Source organism: Thamnophis elegans, chromosome 1, assembly GCF_009769535.1.
Source record: "Thamnophis elegans isolate rThaEle1 chromosome 1, rThaEle1.pri, whole genome shotgun sequence".
NCBI classification, from domain to species: Eukaryota; Metazoa; Chordata; class Lepidosauria; order Squamata; family Colubridae; genus Thamnophis; species Thamnophis elegans.
In genome coordinates this window covers 89,222,651-89,244,894 of record NC_045541.1, presented here as the reverse complement: position 1 = coordinate 89,244,894, position 22,244 = coordinate 89,222,651, and the positions used below count along the sequence as shown (strand labels likewise).

The 22,244-nt window shown below is 32.9% G+C and overlaps 1 protein-coding gene across 2 annotated transcripts in view; it reads right to left on the bottom strand.

Annotated features, from left to right (window-relative positions):
* Window positions 1-465: 465 nt before the first annotated feature.
* FAR1 (fatty acyl-CoA reductase 1) overlaps window positions 466-22,244 on the bottom strand; it is a 60,948-nt gene continuing 39,169 nt past the window's right edge. Inside the window, exons 4-12 of one of the 2 annotated variants that reach the window (XM_032223727.1) lie at window positions 21,461-21,640; window positions 18,870-19,047; window positions 16,994-17,038; window positions 16,770-16,897; window positions 15,019-15,086; window positions 12,758-12,929; window positions 5,729-5,858; window positions 4,781-4,908; window positions 466-2,920 (exon numbers count right to left, since the gene is read on the bottom strand). In XM_032223727.1, coding sequence (XP_032079618.1) covers window positions 2,758-2,920; window positions 4,781-4,908; window positions 5,729-5,858; window positions 12,758-12,929; window positions 15,019-15,086; window positions 16,770-16,897; window positions 16,994-17,038; window positions 18,870-19,047; window positions 21,461-21,640 — 1,192 coding nt within the window. In that variant the 3' untranslated portion in view covers window positions 466-2,757. The remainder of the gene's footprint in view (window positions 2,921-4,780; window positions 4,909-5,728; window positions 5,859-12,757; window positions 12,930-15,018; window positions 15,087-16,769; window positions 16,898-16,993; window positions 17,039-18,869; window positions 19,048-21,460; window positions 21,641-22,244) is intronic. The other variant, XM_032223737.1, reaches the window with a different exon arrangement.

The following is a 22,244-nucleotide window of genomic DNA, read 5'->3' as shown; positions in this document are numbered from 1 at the left end:
ACAAAAATATTCATCAAGAAGCAGAAATCTTGGCTGCAGTTTAAAGTAGAACAGAAGATATACGACACAAACCATTCAAAATTTGACTTAATACACAGGTTTCTTTTAAAAAATGTGGTAAGTGTTAATAATCATAGCTAAACATGGGCTGAAAACTTGTTTATAGGTAAGTCTTCAATTTATGTGAATGTACTTTTTTAAAAGTATGGTAAAACAATGTTTTAATGTAATTTCAGGCACTCCCTGGATTCAATGATTATTCTCTCTATTTTGTTTTTCCCTTTCAAGGAAGGAAAATTGGTAATGATGTGCTACTTTTATCTTTCTCTGATCTTCAAAAGTTTACAAGTATACCACAAACATTTAAAGCAAAGCAGTAGTATATTAAATTCTATTTCATAGCACATGATACTTTCAATGAATATCTCACATTTAGCTTAAACTACCTGATAAATTCAACAAATGCAGTGTTCAGGAATTGGTTTATTTTTGGTTTACATACAAAGGCACCCAAATATTTTTATTAAATAATTATTTAAAACGCTGTTTCTGAAATCTCTGCTTATAGTAGGGAACTCACACTGTAGAGAATGTTGTTTCTATAATCCTAATTCTAAATTCTGGCATAATCAAGGGCTTTTGTTTCATAATATCTTTTTCTCACACTTCAGATTTGACAATTTTTTGGTAATTTTGAAACTTTTCAGGCATTCAAATTCACATATTTTTCATTTAGGTTTGAAACAACTGGTATTGATACTGCTATATTAGCAAGAATAGCATAAGAATATATTTAGATATGAAAATAGAATGAATCACCTAGACGTTGGAAATCTGAAAGATTTGTTTCCCCAAAAAAATGTTATGGAAAGTTGTGTTATTTCTCAGCTGTATTTGTTTTAAGGAAACCTATAATTTATTCCATAAAACAAGATACGCAGGAAAAAATGACTATCTAAGTAACATTCAGTTGCCTTACCGATATTTATTTCACCTGTGTATACACATAACACGTACACACCCATCCTCTTGCATGTTAAGTTCCAGACATCTATTCCAATGTGCCAAACTGATATATGGTCAGTGAGGAATTATTTATGAAGCAACGGTGAGACAGATATAGTAAGGATGTTGCAAATAAATGGTAAAATATTACATCACAAAGTTCACAATTTATTGTATTCCACCATTGCAACAGCAGTCTCACACACTCTTTAAAAGAGTGTGGTCCCTGACCATGCAACATGTTGTATCCCTGTAAATATTATATGCACATTTAAGTTTTGTTTTTAAAAAAAATCATATTTAACTATGAGAAAAATAGTTAAAATTTTAACAAGGAAACATTCTTTTTAAAAGTAGAAGCACAATTATATGGAAGATTTTAACAGTGGCATAAGGTTTGAATGTGGAATAATAAGTGTAGGACACATATGTCTTGTGCATAACACTTGTATGATCCATTCACAATTTACTTAAGCATAGTAATAAAAATAGATATAATACAAGTTGATCAGATTATCCCATACTACACCTGAAAATGTGGATTATAGCAAATAAAGCATCTAAGTTAGTACAGAATGTAGAACATGTCATGAAATATAAAAACCATGTTTTAAATGAAGCATAATTCAAATCTACATTTCATGGAAACAGTTGCAAATGGATGCTCACTGCTAAATCAATTTAAACATATAGAAAAAGATATTAGCCCAAGTAGGAATTATTCAACAGTTTCCATGTTCTACATTTTTATTTCAACTATTTCTACTGAAACTACTGAACTTATTTAGCATAAATATACTGACTCCTAAATGCTAAAGAAAGCATTTGGTAATTCACTTTTAAATTATATGGATAACACAGGGAACAAACTTTTTTTCTATTTGGATCTCAAGTTCCTTATCTGCAGTGAAAGTTTCTCTTACTATATCTTAAGGGACAAAATCACTTATTTCATCATTTTCTCTTTGCACCCTTTTTTATAGCCACAATTCAGAAAGCTTGAGATAAAATACTGCATACCAATGGCAGTTTCCTTCTTAAAAGTATTCTGCCTTTTTAGTTAGGTGATGGGCTTAAGAAATGGCTGAGGGAAACAGTGTTCAAGCATTCTAATGCTTGGATATAATTCTCAATAGTGGATAGTTAACTGTTTCCTGTGGAATAACTGTATTAATTGTATAGGTGTACTTGTAACAGCACTCCTTCCCCTCCCCCATCTTTTTAAAGATTTCTTTTAGTAATTTTGTATAGTTAAGAGCCTCTGGAAAAGAGCAAAGAAGGAAAGATTAACAGAATGCCCACTTTAAATAATTTACAAGGAATATTTCTCATAAGATTAACCAGAAAAATCCACTGTGATTCTCAAATAAATTGCCACCTAAGAGAATAATTTGTTTACCTTATCTAAATGCGCTTATTTGCAATAAAAATTAAGTTTACTATATTAAGGCAGATTTTAATTGAATGCATTCCAGAATTGCAGTTACACTGGTCAATGGCCTAACGTTTTCTTCATACAGATGTATTAAATCTGCTTAGATATTTTACCTACATATTTGCCTAATGAGAGATTGATCCAGATTAGCCATATAATCTTCAGAAATACACAATTAAGCATCACATGAACTGTATTTCACAATCCAGATCTAATATTTCATGTTTTTACAAAAGACAAGATGAGTAGGTATATTATACGGCTTTGTGCCATTAGACCACCAAATGCATAGATGTCCTAATGCTGGAATTTCATCTCTAGTATCTCATAGTGCTGGATGCTCTGAAGTAAGAAAGGAACTTGTAACATAGGCTAACAACAAAATACCAGATGTTTCTTGCCATTTGCGATCTTGCAATGAAAATTCGCCAGATGAGGATTACAAGTACTGTATTGAAGCCATACCGTATGTTCCTTAGCCTAGAGATAAATCAAATCAAGAGAAAGAAAGGGAAAAAAAAAACAAATGTGGGAAATTTAAGTAAACTGGAAAATAAGAATATAACAGTTTGAGGATGAAGTGAAACATATTATTCATAAAATTCCTATTTCATTAGAAAGGAATTTTTATAATAGTGTGTACACTGTTGTTACAAGAGTCTAGTTCTCTAAAATCTGCACACCAGTAAATTATACTGTTCTGCAGTAGAGATTTCCTTTCCTATCATAGAATTCTTTCCCCAACTTAAAAGGTAATCAAAACCCCAATATGTAATCTTCAGGCAAAAGAGATAGGCAAGCAATATGGGAGTCTTGGTGGACCTCACCTAAATTATTTTACCACAATACCTGTTTAGCATTTTTGAAATGATTACAATAAGAATGTCAATTGATTATTTGAATAATTACACAAGTGTTTAAGTATTAATAGAAGAGTTACTGTGGCCTGACTTCATACGTTTTTGACATTCACAGAATTACATCAATAGTTAATAGGTTATTCAATAAATAAAGCAACAGTGAATCTTCTTTTAAAAATAACTTATGCGACTATGACTTCTGTATATCTTAGTATAGACATTCATACTTTATGCATGTTCTTATATTTTATTAGTCTGTGAAAGTCTTCTTATGCTGTTTGAATTAAGTTTTTCACAAGCAAATTTAAAATCTCACTGGGTTCGTAAGAGATCTAAAATTATTATTATGTGTGCATGAGGGGAGGGTTAGGTGCATTTAACTGGATTTCAATATTATATGCATAGGAAGGTGGAATAAACAAATTACTTCTTTATTTTGTCTATGGTTTTGTGCACCTGTGCTTAATTAATAGTTTAATTTTCAACTTGAAATCACTCCATGTTTTCTCAATCTAGGCTCTGCATTTTGATTTTATGTTTTCCAGAAGGGAGGAATATAGTGTTGAATTTTTTCTCACTATGATGTGCACCCAGATGAATTCTATGTTTCTTTGTCAATGGTTTCTACAGACCAGTGATAGCAAATGTTTTTCTTACAATGTGCCAAAATTGCACCCATGCGTGCACCCACTCAATCTTCCTGTCCACCTGCAAATGTGCACACAATCCCTCCCCAGGCTCCAGAGGCTTTTCTGAAGCCTGGGGAGGGTTAAAACAGCCTCACCCAGCTCCCCGACGGCCCTCTGGAAGCTGGAAATGGATTGTTTCTGAGCTTCTGGTTGGACTGTTTTTCACCCTCCCCAGGCCTCAGGAAGCCTTTGGAGGGTAGGGAGGGCGAAAAACGCCCCCAACGGGCCAACTAGAAGTTCGGCTTCCCCAGGCTTCCAGAGGCTGGGGTGGGCAAAAATGGCCCCAACGGAACAACCGGAAGGGTGGAAAATCAGCTGGCCGGCGCGTACATGCATGCCAGGTGATAGGTGCCGTGCCACCACATATGGCTCCGCGTGCCACTTGTGGCATGCATGCCATAGGTTTGCCATCACAGCTATAGACAATAGGCTCATTGATAAGTTTCTCCTTCTAAGTGAATTTCCAAAAGCTGACTTTTAATTAAAAACAGAAGATTCTGTTGTTAATAGCAATAGCACTTAGACTTATATACTGCTCCATTGTGCTTTACAGCTTTCTCTGGGAGGTTAACAATCAGCATATTCCTTTCAACAATCTGGGTCCAATCTGGAAAGATGGAAAGGTGAGTTAATCTTTAGCCAGGCAGGGTCAAACTCCTGGCTGTGGGCAGAGTTGGCCTTTAATATTGCATTCTAACCCCGGACCCCCATGGCTCATCAACATTTTACATTTAGAATAGTTAACATAAGTACATATTAATTTATGGAACAAAGAAGTCAAATTCACGTACTTATTTAAGTGTTTCCGAGCTGCAGGGAGACCAGACATTTCTTCATTCAGTACATACTTCTTTGTTCCCATGCAGTAATTTTCCATATATTCTGCCCAATGTAACTGCCGGACATCAAAATTAAATACCTAGGGTAAAAATTAAAGAATGTATCTATTACTAACAAAATATAGTTTTAAACTCAAATCAGGAATACAATGGATAAAAACATTGTTTCTTAGTAAAAACAAAACATCACCAACACGCCCAACCTAAGAATTAACTCCCATTAATGATCCATAATATGGACTCCACAAATAAATTCAGACTCTTGTAATAACCACAAGCACAATTACATAAGAAGCATTTTGATACCAACAGTCTTTTCTACCCAGCCCTTTAAAACAATATCAAAATAAAAGGTGTCTGTGTGAAAACTGGTTATATCATGCATTTGAAAGGGTAACAAATGAATCGTATCAATGTTTATTCAGAGTTCAATGGAATTATTTACCTATGTAACTGGATCTATGTAATTATATAGAGTGCTTGCGTCTAGGTCCTATAATACCAAAAGTTATTTCTCCCTTTTCTTAATACAGTTACAAAAATGTACCCGCATTCAATTTGGGTATCCAATTATGGCAAATCTCTTTTAAAATCAAATCTTTTTCTATTCTATGGAAAATATACTAATATATATATATAGTAACTTTATTTAGATTTATCTCGGTTTCCAGTGCAGCCCATACACAGAGATATCGGTATTTAGTTGCGCTTATTATGAAAATGGGTATACTGAATACTGTATACTGAATACATTTGGCATTTTATTGTTGTTTCAGAAAAACTACAGTACATGCTACAGCTTTATATTTTCATTAGTTTCTTATGCTTTTATTTTGTTCCTTAATTGAAATGCTTATGTACCTTATTGTTAGTAAGCAAAGCAACACAAATGTAACTTGCCTTTTTGTCTTCAGGACTCAGCTGGCTCATAAGCATATTGACATTGTCTGTGTTCCAGTCCCAAGAATTACTTGTAAAGTACTCTAATAGCACCATAGCTTTGTGAAGACGTGTTATTGTTTTCATCATCCTATAGCCCAGGGAAAGATGTTATTAAAGAAAATCACACTCACAACTTAAATATGACTCAACACTTAGAAAGAAGGTTCCTCCAACCCCCATTACGTCAATAATACTTGAAGTAAAATTTTCAAAAAACAGAGTATTTCTGCATAGCATGTTAATTTTTTTTTTTTTAAGGCTGAGGTCCTTTTCATAGGTAGTACTGTGAACACCACAATCTAGCTATAAATTAGGGCTATGCAGATATGAAGGGAACACATAACATCAATTATAGCTACTTTAAATCAGTGCCTTTTGGGGGGAACACAATTTACTTCAAATTATCTTTGACCTTTTGAATTTGAAGCTCTGCACAACTCTAATCAACCACACAGTATAATTCACAAATAATTCTGATGATATTTGCACGGAGATACTCCTTTGCCCATTAATTCAGAAATTGAAAAGGCCGTGGAAAAATGTTTCTTTATAAAATCATCATCTTTTGAATCCTGGTTAAAAAAATGATGCTTTGCATCCTTCTGGTTTAGATGTTTACTAGCAGATTAACAGAGTTGGAAGGGACCTTGCAGGTCATCTAGTCCAACCCACTGCCCAAGCAGAAGACCTTACATCTGCCTCTACCTAGGATCAAATTCACAACCTCCTGATTGTGAGGTGAGAGCTTTACCTACTTAATATGCAGAAACATTCTATTCATGTTTATTACTCAATTCAATCACCAGTAAATATTTTGTTTGAATATAGTGCTTTCTATTAATAGAATCAACTTGAAAGATAGCTTTAAAATACTAGTATTTCTGAACTTGATTTTAGTGAATGCTAAATTATTTTTTTGTACTTTTTGTTGGTACTGCTACAACCAGTAATTCAAATTCAAATCCCTATTTGACAGCTATTCTGACCCTGACCATTTCAAGACTGAATCTTATAATAGAAAGCACTGATCACCAGGAAGATAGAAAAGTGAAGGATGAAAAGAAAAGTCAACATAAAAATAAGGTTGCTTTAGAAAGACATTTTTTAAAAAACCAGTTATAACTTGCTTATATTGAGGATAGTCAAATGCAATCCTATTGAAAATAATAATGTGCATTTATTAAAAGGAAGACATACATCTGAAATATGAATAACAACCTTCTGTAAAAATAATTCAGAACAGTGAATCTATATATTATAATTTTCTAATTTTAAGATTTTTCCCAAAGGATCTTAACAGCTTCTGGGCTATGTTAAGAGAAATTATACATATCATCCATGATATAAACAAGCTGTCCCCAATCTTTCTGGCACCAGGGACAGGTTTCGTTAGAAAAATAGTCTTCCATGGTCTGGGGATGGGTGGGGGAATGGTTTCATGTGCAGCCTAGATTCTGCGCGTGCACAGATGAAATTTCGCTTGCTCGTCTGCTGGTTGTGCAGCTTGGTTCCTAATAGGCCATAGACTAGTGCCAGTCCGCAGTCCCAGGTTGGTGACTCCTGTTATAAAGTATTATTTTCAAACATTTATAAACATAACATCTACCTCAACCAAACTTATTATAAACAAGTGTCCTTAATGATATAAAATTCATGAGGCAAATTTTGGAAAGGACACGACGAGACATCCTAGATTGTTTCTCAAAATAAATATTGCCTGGTGTCTCAGGATGATCTCCTCATATACACACATAGACATATACATAGTACATACATACATATATACACACACCTACACATGTATACATACACATACATAAATATCATAATCATGATTTTTATATTTTAATTCCTGGAGAACCTTTCACTTTTCAAGTCTGATCAAGACATCTCTTTCAAAACTGTCATAATTTATTTTTAGAGGTTAGTTTGGTTTCTTTTTGTCTGCTCTCTGAATAGTTGTGATTTTAGTTTATGATATTCAATCTAGTTTCTTCTATTTATTTAGTAAAGCACTTTTTGAAATATTATCACTTCATTCTAAATATTACCAATCCTTTATGGACCAGGTTAGAGACAGTTTGTTATGGAGAAAATGTATTTGATTGCTAAAAATTGATATTAATTTGAGGAAACATAATCAATCTATACAAATTATATAAACAAATAAGCACATTCTTTTTCTTATTTTCTTATCTTATTTGTAAACTGTCTCAGATGATATCTATTTAGTTATACCTTTTATATAAAAACTAGAATAAAACATTTATTCATTTGTGTTTTATGGCAATAAATGATTATATTAGGCATATTAAGCTGTAATTGCCAAGCAACAACATAAGGGACTTAAAATAAAAAGGCATCTGTTCATCTTCTACTCATGTAAAACCACTAAATATTTCTCTTTTCTAAAACATATTCTAACAGCAAAATCATTTCCTACCTTTAGAACATTTTGTAGATATCATTGTATCTATTTAAGTATTACAATTTTCATGAGCTAAAAACACAAACTGTCTTTCTTCAAGAAATGCCTGACAGAGCTTTTCTGCTTAAGAATCACTGTACATTTGCATAAATATTCCACATGTTGCTGATTTTGTGGAATTATTGGTGTATGAGTTGTTTTATATTATTTTTGTCAGACAGGTGAATTACATAATACAATTATACAACACAAAAAGACTGAAATCTGTCAAACTTAACCATAGCCCTGAAAAAAACTGAAAGACGCCACAGAATATATTCAACCTTTTACATCTCAAAATGGAAAATATTTATTAAAGAAACAAAATTAGAAATAAATCCAGTTTGACTGAACTTCTCCATATTGCTATTCTCAAAAAGAATTCCTGAATTCTTCAGCGTTCCTTTACAAAAGTTTGTAAACTAAAGACAAGTCACAATGACCTTTCATGTAGAATTTAACATTCATAACATCTAATATCGTAGTTCCATCCCATTAAGATTATAGGCAGAGGTTACTGCACTTAGGCTACAGATTGAGACTAATTATAATAGCATGTTATTCCTGAAGCGACTGACATTAACTTACAAAACCTATAGTACATTATTTTAGATCAGGTTATTTGGAACAAAATGTTTTTCTTTTTTAAGATGCTTAGGATTTAAAATAATTGAGAATTATTTTTATTTTGATCCTCAGAGTTGTTGGGAGAATAACAGAAAAAGTTCTTTGTGGATGCTTCCATCCCTTGAAACTCCTTGTCAAAGTAATACTTGAACCCTCTGTTGTCCTTAATGTAGTTCATTAAAATGTTTTTCTCCTATGGGTTTTTTCCAATTTTTACTGCTGCATTCTATTTTTGTTTCCATTTCTTATTGTGTTATATGGGGTCCTATGTTATTATTAATTATTAAATACTATGTGTGGCTAAAAGGTAAGACAAATTATGTAAACAAAATAATATTTTTCTATTTGATATCTGCAGGATTTTTGTTAGAGGGGAACTTCTTCATAAATATTCTTTATGATGAACACAGAAGATGAATTTTAATGGATTGTACTTCTTGTTTACAATCCCCTCCTTTCTACTATTAGATAGCATTACAACATAAAGTTATTTTACACTGCAGACAAATTATATTGCAAGTTGAATACAGTTATGGATCTGTCCTTTGAATTTGCTTTTCCCTACATTTCTATCCTCAACTTGTTTTTTTTCTTAAATCTTATTAAAACATGCAAAAGCTCATTTTGTCTCATTTATATAATATACACGTTTGTCAACAATAACCATTTCAAATTGCCAAAACGAGAAACCACTGCTAGGCTAAAAAATAATCTAGCCCCATTTTTCATTATAGAAAACTATCCTGGATTTCTCTGTCAGCAAAGAAAATGCTTGACAACATTACAAAATATGCCGTGTGTGAACAATTAAGCACTTGAACTAAATTTAATCAACAGCCACAAACAGCTTTCCTAAACAGGACTGGGGAAGTATTAAGGTATTTGTTCATAAATTTGTTGATTTCTTAAGAGAGGTTATTACCGGTCACAGATATTGCTGAGCTAAAATTCCAAATATCTTCATATTGACTTGATTGTCTGGGATGCCGAGAATTATAATTAAGCAACTTTGGGAGTACCACAGATTGTTTTCATCACATTTAGCAGGCAACTAAAAATACATTTGTAAAGTTTCCCTGGCCTTTTATTTTACTCTGATAAATGTTAAGATAAACTAATTCAGCTTCTTTCATAAATAATAAAAGTAGAAATGGTCTCCTTGGATCTCTAATATACATTTAAATACAATCTCAAAGGAAGTGTTTTTTTCCTGTTATGGACTACGTGAGACCTATTTTGATATTCTTTGAATTATGGTTGGAGCTTATGAACTAACTTGGGTGACATATTCTACCTGAGTTGTAGATTGTTGTTATTAAAGATCATTAGACTGTTTTATTAAACCGTTTCAACAGGAAATGAATTACTTCAAGCCACAATATCAAAGGAAGTGGGTTTTTTTCTCCTGTTATGGCCTACTTGAGACCTATTTTCATATTCTTTGAATTATGGTTGGAGCTTATGAACTAACTTGGGTGTACATATTCTACCTGAGTTGTAGTTTGTTATTATTAAAGATCATTAGACTGTTTTATTAAACCATTTCAGCAGGAAATGGATTACTTCAAACAACTTTCTCACTCCTAAAATATACAAATACAGATAAGAGGACCAGCATTTGATAATCAATGATGCTATATGATCATAATGTCCTGGAGGGATGGTGATCTGGTTTTCTGATTTCATGGCACTCAGTTCCAAAATGTGCCAATTTTTCAAATAATAAAAAGTTTTTCTCTCATAGAAAACCATTGCATTTCAGCTCACTAAACACTAATTCTACACTAAAAGACATTCTGAAAGACAGATACTACCTACTTTTTACAATGAATCACTTTTACTTGTTTGTATAAACAAGATCAGAAACAAAGCATTTTATAAGTTATGAGTTCATCATTATATAGGAATCTAATTTTCTTCTGGCTGGCAGAGTATACAGAATTCATGGGATAAATTATCAGCTCATGGTGGTATGTTTTTAGCAGATATAGCTACTAGTTCAATGCAAGCAAGTTTAGGAAATACAGGTTTTGCTGGTAGGAAACATTTTTTTAAAAAAAATCATTTAAATCCCAAATTCACCTTTCCCACAATTAAAGGCAAGGATTTAAAATGATCTCAACTTTAAGGCACATTCATGTATTCTTTGTGTTACCAGTATGGAAGTAGTTTTTCAGGCATATTCTTTTAGCATATTATTTTTCAACATCCTGCAGCTCCTGCCATTTCCTGGTGGTCTCCTATTAAAGAAGCAATCAGGCCTAACCTCTGCTTAGACTCCAAGCCAAAACAAAGTCATCCAGGTGATGTCATCTACTAAAACATGTTTTACAGAGTTCAAAAATGTGAGTTTGAAAGTCTGAAAGTTGTATTACACAATGGCTGGGGAGAGGGAAAGAGAGACAAGAGCTTCTGGGAGAAGAGGAAGAGAGACAAGAGCGTCTGGGAATGGAAGAAAAGTTCTCTAGTTTTGAACTTTCTTCTAGGAATGTAGAGAAGACTGCCAAAATGACAATGGTATTAACAAGGGCTCAGTATCCTTTATGGGAAAGTTGTTCTGAAGAGTACAATTAGTAGAATTGCTGTTTATGGACTTGGAAAAATATTATAGGCTCAATCAATTGCCTTCGCTTGCTGTGTATACCATGGAATAAATGAAAACTATTGCCTAAATTGTTATGGCAAAAAAAGTAAGAGGTGTGTCTGCTAAAATTATTTCTAACTCTTGGAACAGTATGTTAATGCTATAAGAGAAATTATGAGAGTTCCCAAAGTCAAAGACATATTCATTTTCTCATTGGTATATACACACGCACACATACACATACCTACAATCTTTGACTTGGTATGTGTGCATTTAAGTGTATTTATATTTACAGATATATAGTTTTCTTCTCTCCAAATATTAAACTACTGAAATAATAACGACCTATCTTCTATTCCTTCAGACTTTTGGGGGTGGAGGCTGTGCAGTTTGAGCAGCAATTCTGCAAAAGAAAACTTGAAAAAGTTGCCATTTTAAAATGTTAAGCTAGAGAAAAAAATATGAAGATTTGAGCAGTAAAAGTATAAATTTTGCTGGCTTAAAAAAATTCCCAAGCCAAAAGAATTATAAGCCAAATGATGGTGATATAAAATATGTCCTAAATTATCTAAATTAGTTAAAGAAACCATGTGTACCATAGTTTTAATAGGTCTATTCCCTTCCCCTCCCCAATCATTTTAGCTTATAATTTTCAATAACAGTGCTAGAGTAGGATGATTTGAAGAGGTAGTAACTGCGTGACATGGACCAATGACTCTAATAAAGCAAATGCCAAACAGCCACTAAGCCCCCAAAATATCCAACTCTTACTGTTATTGTTGGTTCTTCCATTAGTAAATCTAAGGTAAAAAGCTCATGCCATTGATCTAAACTGCCACCAAGCTTCCATCACTTTTAGCAAAAAATTAGCCCTTTCTTTCTTACCACGGTTTCTGACCTGTCAACCTGAGAACAACATCGTATAAGAATGCAGGAAGTATGTGACCGACTGTTGTCCAATAATGATGAATAAAGGGGTTGGACTGGAGTTTAATATTGGGACGCCTGATTGCTTGTTCTAAAGGATTCCTCTTGAATATCAAATTTAGGTAACATTCTGTAGGAAAAATAAGGGTCAAAATGTTCTGAGTAGCTTGTTAAAAGAATGAATTCAATCATCTCTAGACATCTTAATGGATACTACACCATTTTCACTGTTGCCGGAAAACAGAAGACTTGGTTTCGAAAACTTCTATGGATTTAACGTTCCATTCAACCATCATTACGAAAAAGGAAAAAAATGTGTTAATTGTGTAAGCATGGGTTGTAAATAGCCAGAGGAATACAAAACAGAGCTAGTCACCATTACCTTGGGTTTCTTCCTGTAATCCTGAGGTAGATATCATACAGGAATGCTGGGGCCTTATGGCTTACAGCAATCCAGTAGTGATATAAAAGGTGATTGGATGTTAGATTTACATTGGGCCGTCTGAAGGCCTGTTCGAGAGGATTCCTCTTGAAAGTGGATATTACATGGTATTCTAAGAAAGAAAAGTTGTGTAACAGCTTTGATAATAACTATGCAAATGTACTGGACTTCCATGGACATCACAACAGATAGTACTATTCCCACTGATTTAAACCACATTACTTCCTATACATATTTCATTAATTAACAAAGTTAAAGCATTTTATTCAATTAAACTGTAAAATTACAAAGTTTTCTCATTGAACTTGTTTGCATACTTAAGCATTACTTTTTAAACCCCCCCCCCCTTTCTCTTTTTTACTTATTAAATCTGTAAATTAATGGGAACAGAGTTTCTTGGCTTAATTGCCTATAGTTTACATAATCATACAAGACCCAAGCATGTTACATTAAAGCAATATTTCAAAATTCATACATACTGTAATAAATTCAAGTAAACATTAACAAACACTACATAATATAGATTTTTTCTTTAAGGATCTGAACTGATGCTTTCTCTACCTTAACCTTAGTTAGTAAAGTCAGCCATTTTTTTCCCTAAAGAAATAAATCAATTGGGAAAAAAATACAAGCTTCCCTTTTACCACCCATAAAATCTAACCAAAGAACTGTAAATGAAAGATTACCTCTAGGCCAGGGGTTCCCAACCGGGGATGCAAGACGATATTGTAGGAGGTGTGAAAACTTGGGTTTGGAAATTTCAAAATTATAGTGTAAATGCATAATTGTATGCATATAATTATTCACTTTTGTAAGGGGTGTGAGACTATATCAGAAGCGTTCTAGGGGTGCGGGGTATAGAAAAGGTTGGGAAGCCCTGCTCTAGGCTAATGCCTAAATTAGACAATTACTTAAGTTTCAAATGACTTATGGGAAATATAAAATCAACATATCTTATGGAATCTGAAAAGTTTAGAAACTAAAACTGGAGGCTAAATCATATTTGATGAGGGGATCAGATGGCAGTTAGTATAAATTTCAGCATAATACAGTGGCAGCATATGAACTAATGGAACAGAAGTAAAATTTGACTTTTTTCCTCAGCTTCCTGATATGTAAGGGACATCAGCAAATACTATGCAGTCTCAAAGCATATTTCTTGTGCTTCATTATTGTTTTGTAATAAATGTCCTAATCAGAAATGCTATATAGCAATACATCATAATTCAAATGCTAAGTAAAGCCACAGATATGTGAACACTGTTCCAAAAATTGGTCTGTATCAGTGCATTTCTATCAGAAAAATAAAGTTCTGCGACTTTTATACAATATGCAAATGGGCTTAGTTTTATTAACTCTTATGGCTATTGTTACACCACCTGTGAAATTTCAACATGTACACAAGCAAATAAAGCTTGTGTAATTTTGTATTTCCTACTAAACATGCAGCTATATGATTCATCAACATTGATATAATAATGATGAAATACTAAAGTTTTTCACTCCTAAAGAGTTTTATTCAATCAAGTATAGTTTAAAATATGGGTAGTCCTCAACTTTCGACTCCAACTGAGCGCAGAATTTATGTTGCTAAGTGAAAAATTTGCCAAGTGAGTTTTTACAACTTTTCCTGCCACATTTGTTAAGTGAATTATTGCAGTTGTTAAATTAATGACCCAGTTGGTTAGGTGATCTGGCTCCGCCATTGACTTTGCTTGTCAGGAGGTCACAAAATATGATCACATGACCCTGGGACACTGCAACCTTCAAAAATATGAACCATTTGTCAAGCATCTGATTGTAAATCAGGTGACCATGTGGATGTTGCAGTGGTCGTAAGTGTTAAAAATGCTCATAAGTAACTTTTTTCAATGCTGTTGTAACTTCGAAAGGTCACTAAATGAACTGTTGTAAATCAAGGACTACCTGTACACATAACAAATTAATGAGTATACAACTTTAAGTCAGTTGTGTACATTTTAAAGTTGAACTTCAAACTAGATCATCTAATGACAGAAAGAGCAAAAAAAAAAAAGGCCTTCAGATGTATCCAGATAGAAGGTAAAATATAGCAGAATTAAAGAGAATCACTGCTGTTTTTAAAAGTAGTTCTAACTGAGTCTAACTTGATACATATCCATCTATGTAACCCATTTTTAAAATGAACTACCATTAATTATGACAGGAAAAAAAGAGCCTACCAACTTCACCCCAATGAAAGGGATTAGTGCCACCGGTTGTACAGTTGTATACCATAATATTTCTTGGCCTGGAAAAAAAAGATTACTTTTTTATATAATTCCTCTCAGTATAAAACAATCTAGGTCCATCAAAAACAAAAAGAAGCAGAAAGCAGAAAACTGGCTGAATAATTATAAAAAAGTAGAGCAATAGAAATATAAAGCAGCAGCCAATCAGTTAACAATATATTTACAAAATAATCCAAGGGATTAGGATCCTCAAGGAAAGGCAGAATAGAAACTTTGATGGATTGCCACCATTTAGAGAGGCAAGAAAAAAAACTACTAGAGAAAATACATGTCTGAGGTTTTTTAATCAAAAAAAGTAGGGCTTATAAAGAGACTGTGGTTCTCAACTCATGCTTGTCAGCATATTCTCAAACCTGCAGTTTTACAGGATTGACACTGGTTACTTAAACCCCTTCATTCAATTAAAGAATGTGGCATGCGTATGTTAAAAAAGAACTTGGCTGGGGTATGCAAAACAGACATAATGGTCTACCCGTACTTATTTGGCCAGAACTAAAGTAAATCAATTCTTCCCTGAAATCAAATTGTTCTGCTGTCACCAAAACATGCAAGTTTTATTTGAAACAGTCAGGATCTACAATGCAGTACCATCCTTAAATCTGGGACAATATATTCAGATGACAGTGTTGCCTAATATTGCAGACTTGTGCCTTGCTAAATTAAACAAATGAAGTCCTCTAAAGCAAGCTAAAATATAGCATGAGGGGGGTGGAGGCTTCCTAATGCACCAGCATTTAGCACTACTTGCTGCCTTTTGGCATTTTAAATTCTGAAAATGTACCCCATTTTCAACATTTAATTTTAGATCTTTTAGAACGTTGTTGTTTCTTTTCCAGATTGTCTCTCTTGAGGATATAATTCTTTTAGTGTGTCTTTATTATTGTAGGTAGACTTCAGTTTACAAACACAGTTGAGACCAGAATTTCCATTGCTAACTAAGGTGGTTGTTCACTGAGTCATGACCTTTTACAAATCCCTTTTACTGCTAACTAAATTATGGGGTCGTTAAGCAGATCTGGCTTTCTCCATTCACTTTGCTTGCTGGAAGCTGGCTGGGAAGATTACAAATGGCAATCACACGACCCCAGGATGCTAAAAACATCATAAATACATGCTGGTTGCCAAGCACGTAAAGTTTTATCATGGGACAGGAGGGAGGGGGATGCTGCAATTTTCATTAAGTCCAAGGACTGACCCACTTTTTTCTAGCCACTGTAACTTCAAACAGTCACTAAATGAATAAGTCAAGAACTACCTGTATTCTATAAGCTTTCTAGAGCTGTAACAGACTGGGATGGTCCATATATCTCATAAATAAATAAATAAAGGTTCAAAATTATCCTCAAAAGAATGCTGTCAAAAACTCAAGCATGTCTGAACAACCACTTATGTTCAGAACAAGGAAAGATCATACACTCCCTGATCTTGCATTATAGCTCAACTTATGACCTCATAAATCAGTCATAAATTTCAGGCTAAGGATAAGTGGGTGTGGTGAGTAACTCAGAGGGACTGTGCATAACTGAACTTGTTATTAAAGGCTACACCTGTATGTAAGTTCAAGGAACCTAATGGATGTAAAGAACAAACACAAATAGCATCAATATTTGGGGAAATTTAAGCTTATATAATTTAATATTATATAGCTATTGCTTATCCTATATAAAAAAATTAATTGTCACCTGTTATACCTATTAACTCCTGAATACCAAGCAGCAGCTATCGTTGCATTGATGACTACATCTACAGGAATAAGATCAGCAACTGCATTATTTGAGGCTCGCATTGTTCTAAGAATTCCTTTTCCTGCCTTAAAATAAAATAAAAAAATATACATTAAGAAAGCCATTTCAAATTAATTCAGTTTGTAAGAGAAAAAAAAACCCTTCATTTAACTGTTACTTACAGCAATAAAAAGGCCACTAGGTCCATTAAAGTTATCAATCCATCCCTGTTGAGAAATAACCATAATGAACAATGAAATATTTTGTATTAAATTGTGTTTGAATAAAACTAAGTCATTTTAAGTGAATGTTTGAATATCTAACATTATATCATTTACATTCATATCTGAAACATTCCATATGGTTAAAGAATGTGCTTTTTTAGAAGAGAAATTTGTAGATGAGAAATGACAAATGTTATGGATACCAACATATTGTACCTGTTTTAAAATATTTATTTAACTGCTGTATGCTGCCCAAAGTCATTGTTTGTGCATTGAACAACTATATAAATTTGCTAAATAAACAAACATATCCATTTTCAAATGGCTTAAGAAATAATTACTCTTTAACATAGCTATACATTTATAGAGCAGTTTTTTATCCAATAGGTAAAAGGTCTTATTAGACATGAAAGCTGCACTGGTTGGTTTATCAATAGATACCTTTTTTCTTCCTCTATTTCCCAAAGCCTCATATATTTCATCTGTGATCAGACATAATGATAAACTGGGATTTTGGAAGATCTTATAAATGAGCTTTTACCCTGATTTGACTCTTCTGGCTATCATGAATAACTTAACAAATTAGAAATGGTCTTTAGCATGTCATTTACATAGGAATCCTAATCTGTTCCTCCCAACCACCATTCATATTTTTAGTCTAAGAATTAACATGGTCTGAGGAAAAGTTGGAATCCACAGTTTGAATAATAAACTAATAGATCACTTTTTGGCTTAATATATTGCACAAATCTAGCTAATTTGTCTTATTTAATAACCCATGGTAACATGAACAATACCTTAATAAAACTTGAAAACTCCTTTAGTAGAACTATTTCCAGTTTAGTTACTGATAATGAAAGAACCAACCAGGAAAAGGCAAGCTCCAAGAACTGATATATTCATGGTACAAAAGAAATATAAGAATCCTGGTTTACACCTTGCAAGTCAACATATCCACTGCTTAAAATACTCATCTTTGTGAGTTTAATATAGTTTCAGATGTATGAATTACAGGATTGTCAAATTTTGAATTCAATTTTATCAGCAAAAATATGTCTAGAACAAGGAAATATTCTGCTTAGTTCTCATTATGGTAAAATGAGCAGATACTAAAATTTAAGGATTTGAATTAGTGTTTGCATATGTTGATACTTATCAGTGCTAATATGCTATGAATGCAAAAGGCTCTGTAATTACTTTCACATACGTATCAAGTAAGTAGGAATTTTTTCAAGAGCTGTTTTAACAAGGTGCTCCAAAATAACAAGTGCAACATGGTGGTAGCTTAAAATTTAATGCTAGTATTTCTGAAATATCCTATTCAACAATGTAATTATTATATGTTATAATTATATGTTAACCAATCCTTGTTACTGGAATATAATTGAGCAATATAGGTTCTTATAGCTGGATATATGAATTATTTAGGAGAGAGAAGATATAATTTAGAGGCAGGTACTTGCTTTGCAGGTAGAAATACCAAGTTTGATCCCCAGTTTCCTCACGTACACATTAAAGAAAACCCAAGAGTGAATTTCTGAGGACTCTCAACAGTCAACAGAGATTATTTTGACCTGGAAGGATCAATGGTCCAAAATTATGTAAGGCAGTTTTTTAATATCCTCTTGTATTTTGGATCAGCAAAGACCCACACAATCACATGATTTTCCTTCACAAAAGAAATTTAAAGCAGAAAGTACAGGCAGGTCAGCCATTTTACATTCAACTTTTCATGTAATTCTTGCCAATGTCTGAACAATAAAGATAGCTAAAGGTTCAACAACTTACTAATTACAAAATATTGATAAAGAAAAAATAATAAACACTGACTTACAGGGAAAGGCTCCTTCCAGCTGGCACCCACAATTGATGGCCTCACAATGGCAATATTTAATTTGGTACCCTCCTGCTGTACAATGTATTCTGCTAAGGCTTTTGTATATGTGTAGGTATTGGGTCTATCTCCAATTAGTTTTGGAGTAATATCCTTTACTAGACCATCATCCATCCACCTGAAAAATAAATTCACTTATAAAGTATCACTATTTTCAAGTATCCAACAAGCTTGAAAGCTTGTAATATATCTTATAACAGGTTTCTTATTTATTTAGAGAAAATTTATATAGCTGCCCAATTCACTCTCAGTATCTCTGGGCGCTTGATAAGGATTAAACCACAATACAAAAACCAATACCTCCACCCCACCCAGCAACAACAATCAGATGAACCACTTGATGGGCTCCATATATCACCAGTCCTGTTGACAAAACATCGTCAGGGCCTTATAAAAGAGGGTCAAAATGAGGGCCAAGCTTATCTCTGCAGAGATAATGTATCAGTTTCTCAGATAAGTTAGTGAATCTATCTGAAGAACTTAGGTTTTGCTGCAATTAAGACATGCATATTTTGTTTTAGAATTAACACATCATTTCATATATATTTTTTTAAAAAATGAAGATACTTCTTATAGCAATCGACTACGGTACAGAAAATTTACCTTTTTATTTTTATCAATAAATAAACTGCACAAAGAAATAGACCAGATATAACCTGTGCCGGATTATATGAATGTGTGGAGTTTTTAACCTCACAAATTTATACTTTTGCCCTCTGTAATCTTTCAGACCATTCCAGTATTTCATTCCAGTAATTGTATCAACATCTAAAAAGATGCATTTGCATTTATATATTTATAATACTTATGTATGCATTTGCATTTATACACCTAGAGCTCTTTTGAAAATCTCAGTGTCATAACTTAAAATACATTTCAATGCTTTATTTCTACCCAGTTTTTTCAAGAAAAAGTTGAGACATTATTGATAAAAACACATTTCCTAACAACCAAATTAAGCTAGTTTATTTCAAAACTTTTACTCAAAGGTAAAAGCATATTTTTTTTGCTAAAAATTTAACATTAGGTCCATTTATAACTAAGAGTAGTTAAACATATCTCTCTATCCCCTACACTAGAAAATCAATTCGAAAGGACATATTTTACTATAAGAGGCTTAATCAAGCTGTTTTAAATTTAAGAGTTGTCATTTTCAAGACATTGGTTTTTAGTTTCATTTTACTATGAGGAAAATTAGCTATCAAAAAATTTAATTGGTAACTGCAATTAGTATTAATTACATGGAACAAAAACTTAATTTCTTATACCACTGTTTATATCATTAATAGTGGACTGCATCTGTATTAAGAGTACAATTCTAAAAGTTCTATTCAAAGTAAAGTCTGATGAATTTTACAACACAAGCTTGTTGCCAAATACAGAGAATTACAGCCTTAGGTATTCTTCAAATCTACTGAAACCAACCTGAAAATGTAATCATGTTAATTCATTTTCATTTATTTCAATAAGCCACAAAATAAGACAGGAACAATGAAGTTATATCTTAGAGAATAGCAAATGAGGCTAGGGAAAAGGTCATACTAAAAGGAACAGCTGAAAAGCTTAATTTCATTAAGACCCTCCAAATTTAAAAGTACACAGCTCATTCATTCTAACTGAAAAGTTATCACACCTCAAGAAGAGGATATTCATTAACAATTATAATGCAATTTATCACCAAAAATTCTAACTGAGAACAAGAAAAACAAACTTTGGTCCAAAATTTCACTCTAGACAAGCAGAAAAGAAAAATCTTCTCCTCCCTCTGCAATTTCCAGCATCAGTTTTATCTTTCATAAAAATCAATATATTGGAGCAGACTTTCAGAGGGTACAATAGTCCTTGTCTTATAAACATAATTGGGTAGCCCCTCATTCATTAATAAAATTGCAAAGAAAGGTGGTTGTTAAGTGGGTTTCTCCAGATTTTACGACCTTTTTCGCCATTGTTGTTAAGAAAATCACTATAGTTTTTAGAAGAAACATGCAGTCAATTAAGTAAATGCTGCTTCAGTCATTGACTCTGCTTGTCAAAAGCTAGTAGGGAAAGTTGCAAATATTGATCATATGATCCCAGAAAGCTGTAAACAGGTGCCCAAATTTTGATCACATGACTGTTAGGAAGTTGCAATGGGTAAGTGCAAGGACTGATCATAAATCACTTTTTTCCCAGTGCCATGGTAACTCTGAATAGTCATTAAACAAAATGGTTGTTAGTCAGACTGCTTGTATAGTGTTTGAAAGGGAAAATCTACAAAAATTATATTTTGCTTTCCACCTGCAGCAATGATCTGCTGCATCAAAAGTGCTTTAAACCCAAAAGAACCTCTTCTAACAAAGCTAGGATCTAACTCTTTATATTTAAATATGCAAGTTCATTGTAAAATATTAGCGAAAGTACCACACAACTATATATATCCAGAGTTAATTCAAACCAAAAATGATCTTAAACTAAATCCCAACTCTTAATCATCATCATCTCCTGATATTATCAAAACAAACAGAAGAGGAAAAATATTAAAAAATACATACTCTAAGGAATCTATTAATTTCTTAGGATCAACAGGAGGTGGATAAACAACTTCCTCAATGTGTTTTCGATTGCAATATGCAAATGCTGTTGAAACATGGACAAACACATCTAGATTCTTGATTTTCTGAGCCAAGAGGAGAAGCTGTTGTGTTGCAATTACATTGAGCTGAACAGCATCCCTGTTGAAGTAAAAGAAAAAAGCATAAGAGCTCAAGTCTTTATGCCGTGAACAATAGCCGAGGAAAGAAAATGCCTAGTGCAAAAACAAAGCACGTAAATAACAAATTCAAACATTTTTTCTCAAACTTAAATTTCAAATTAGAAATTGTCATACTCTTTAATTCAATTGCCAATTAAGCACATACTATATATTTTTAAGTCTTAGAAACAATATAAAGTACACCTAGTCCCCACTTAGCAACCATTTAAAATTATGACTGTGCTGATCAAAGAAACTTATCATTGTTCCTCGAAGTTTATCTATTGCAGATCACTGATCACATGATTGCAATTCAGGTGCTAGACAATCAATATGCATTTACAGCATTCTATGGTCACCATTTGCAACTTTCTTTTTTTTTCTTAGTAATCTTTATTAGTTATACATTTTTTAAGAGTAAAACATACAAATACAAATACAATTTTAAACATACAACCCCCCCTCCCCTCCCCCCCGCAGTGACAGTCATTCACAGCCCAGCTTTTTTCTTTCCTTCCTCATTGTTAGGTCTCTAAGCCACATCTTCTCATTACAAAGTTCAGGGATCTATTACAATACCCATG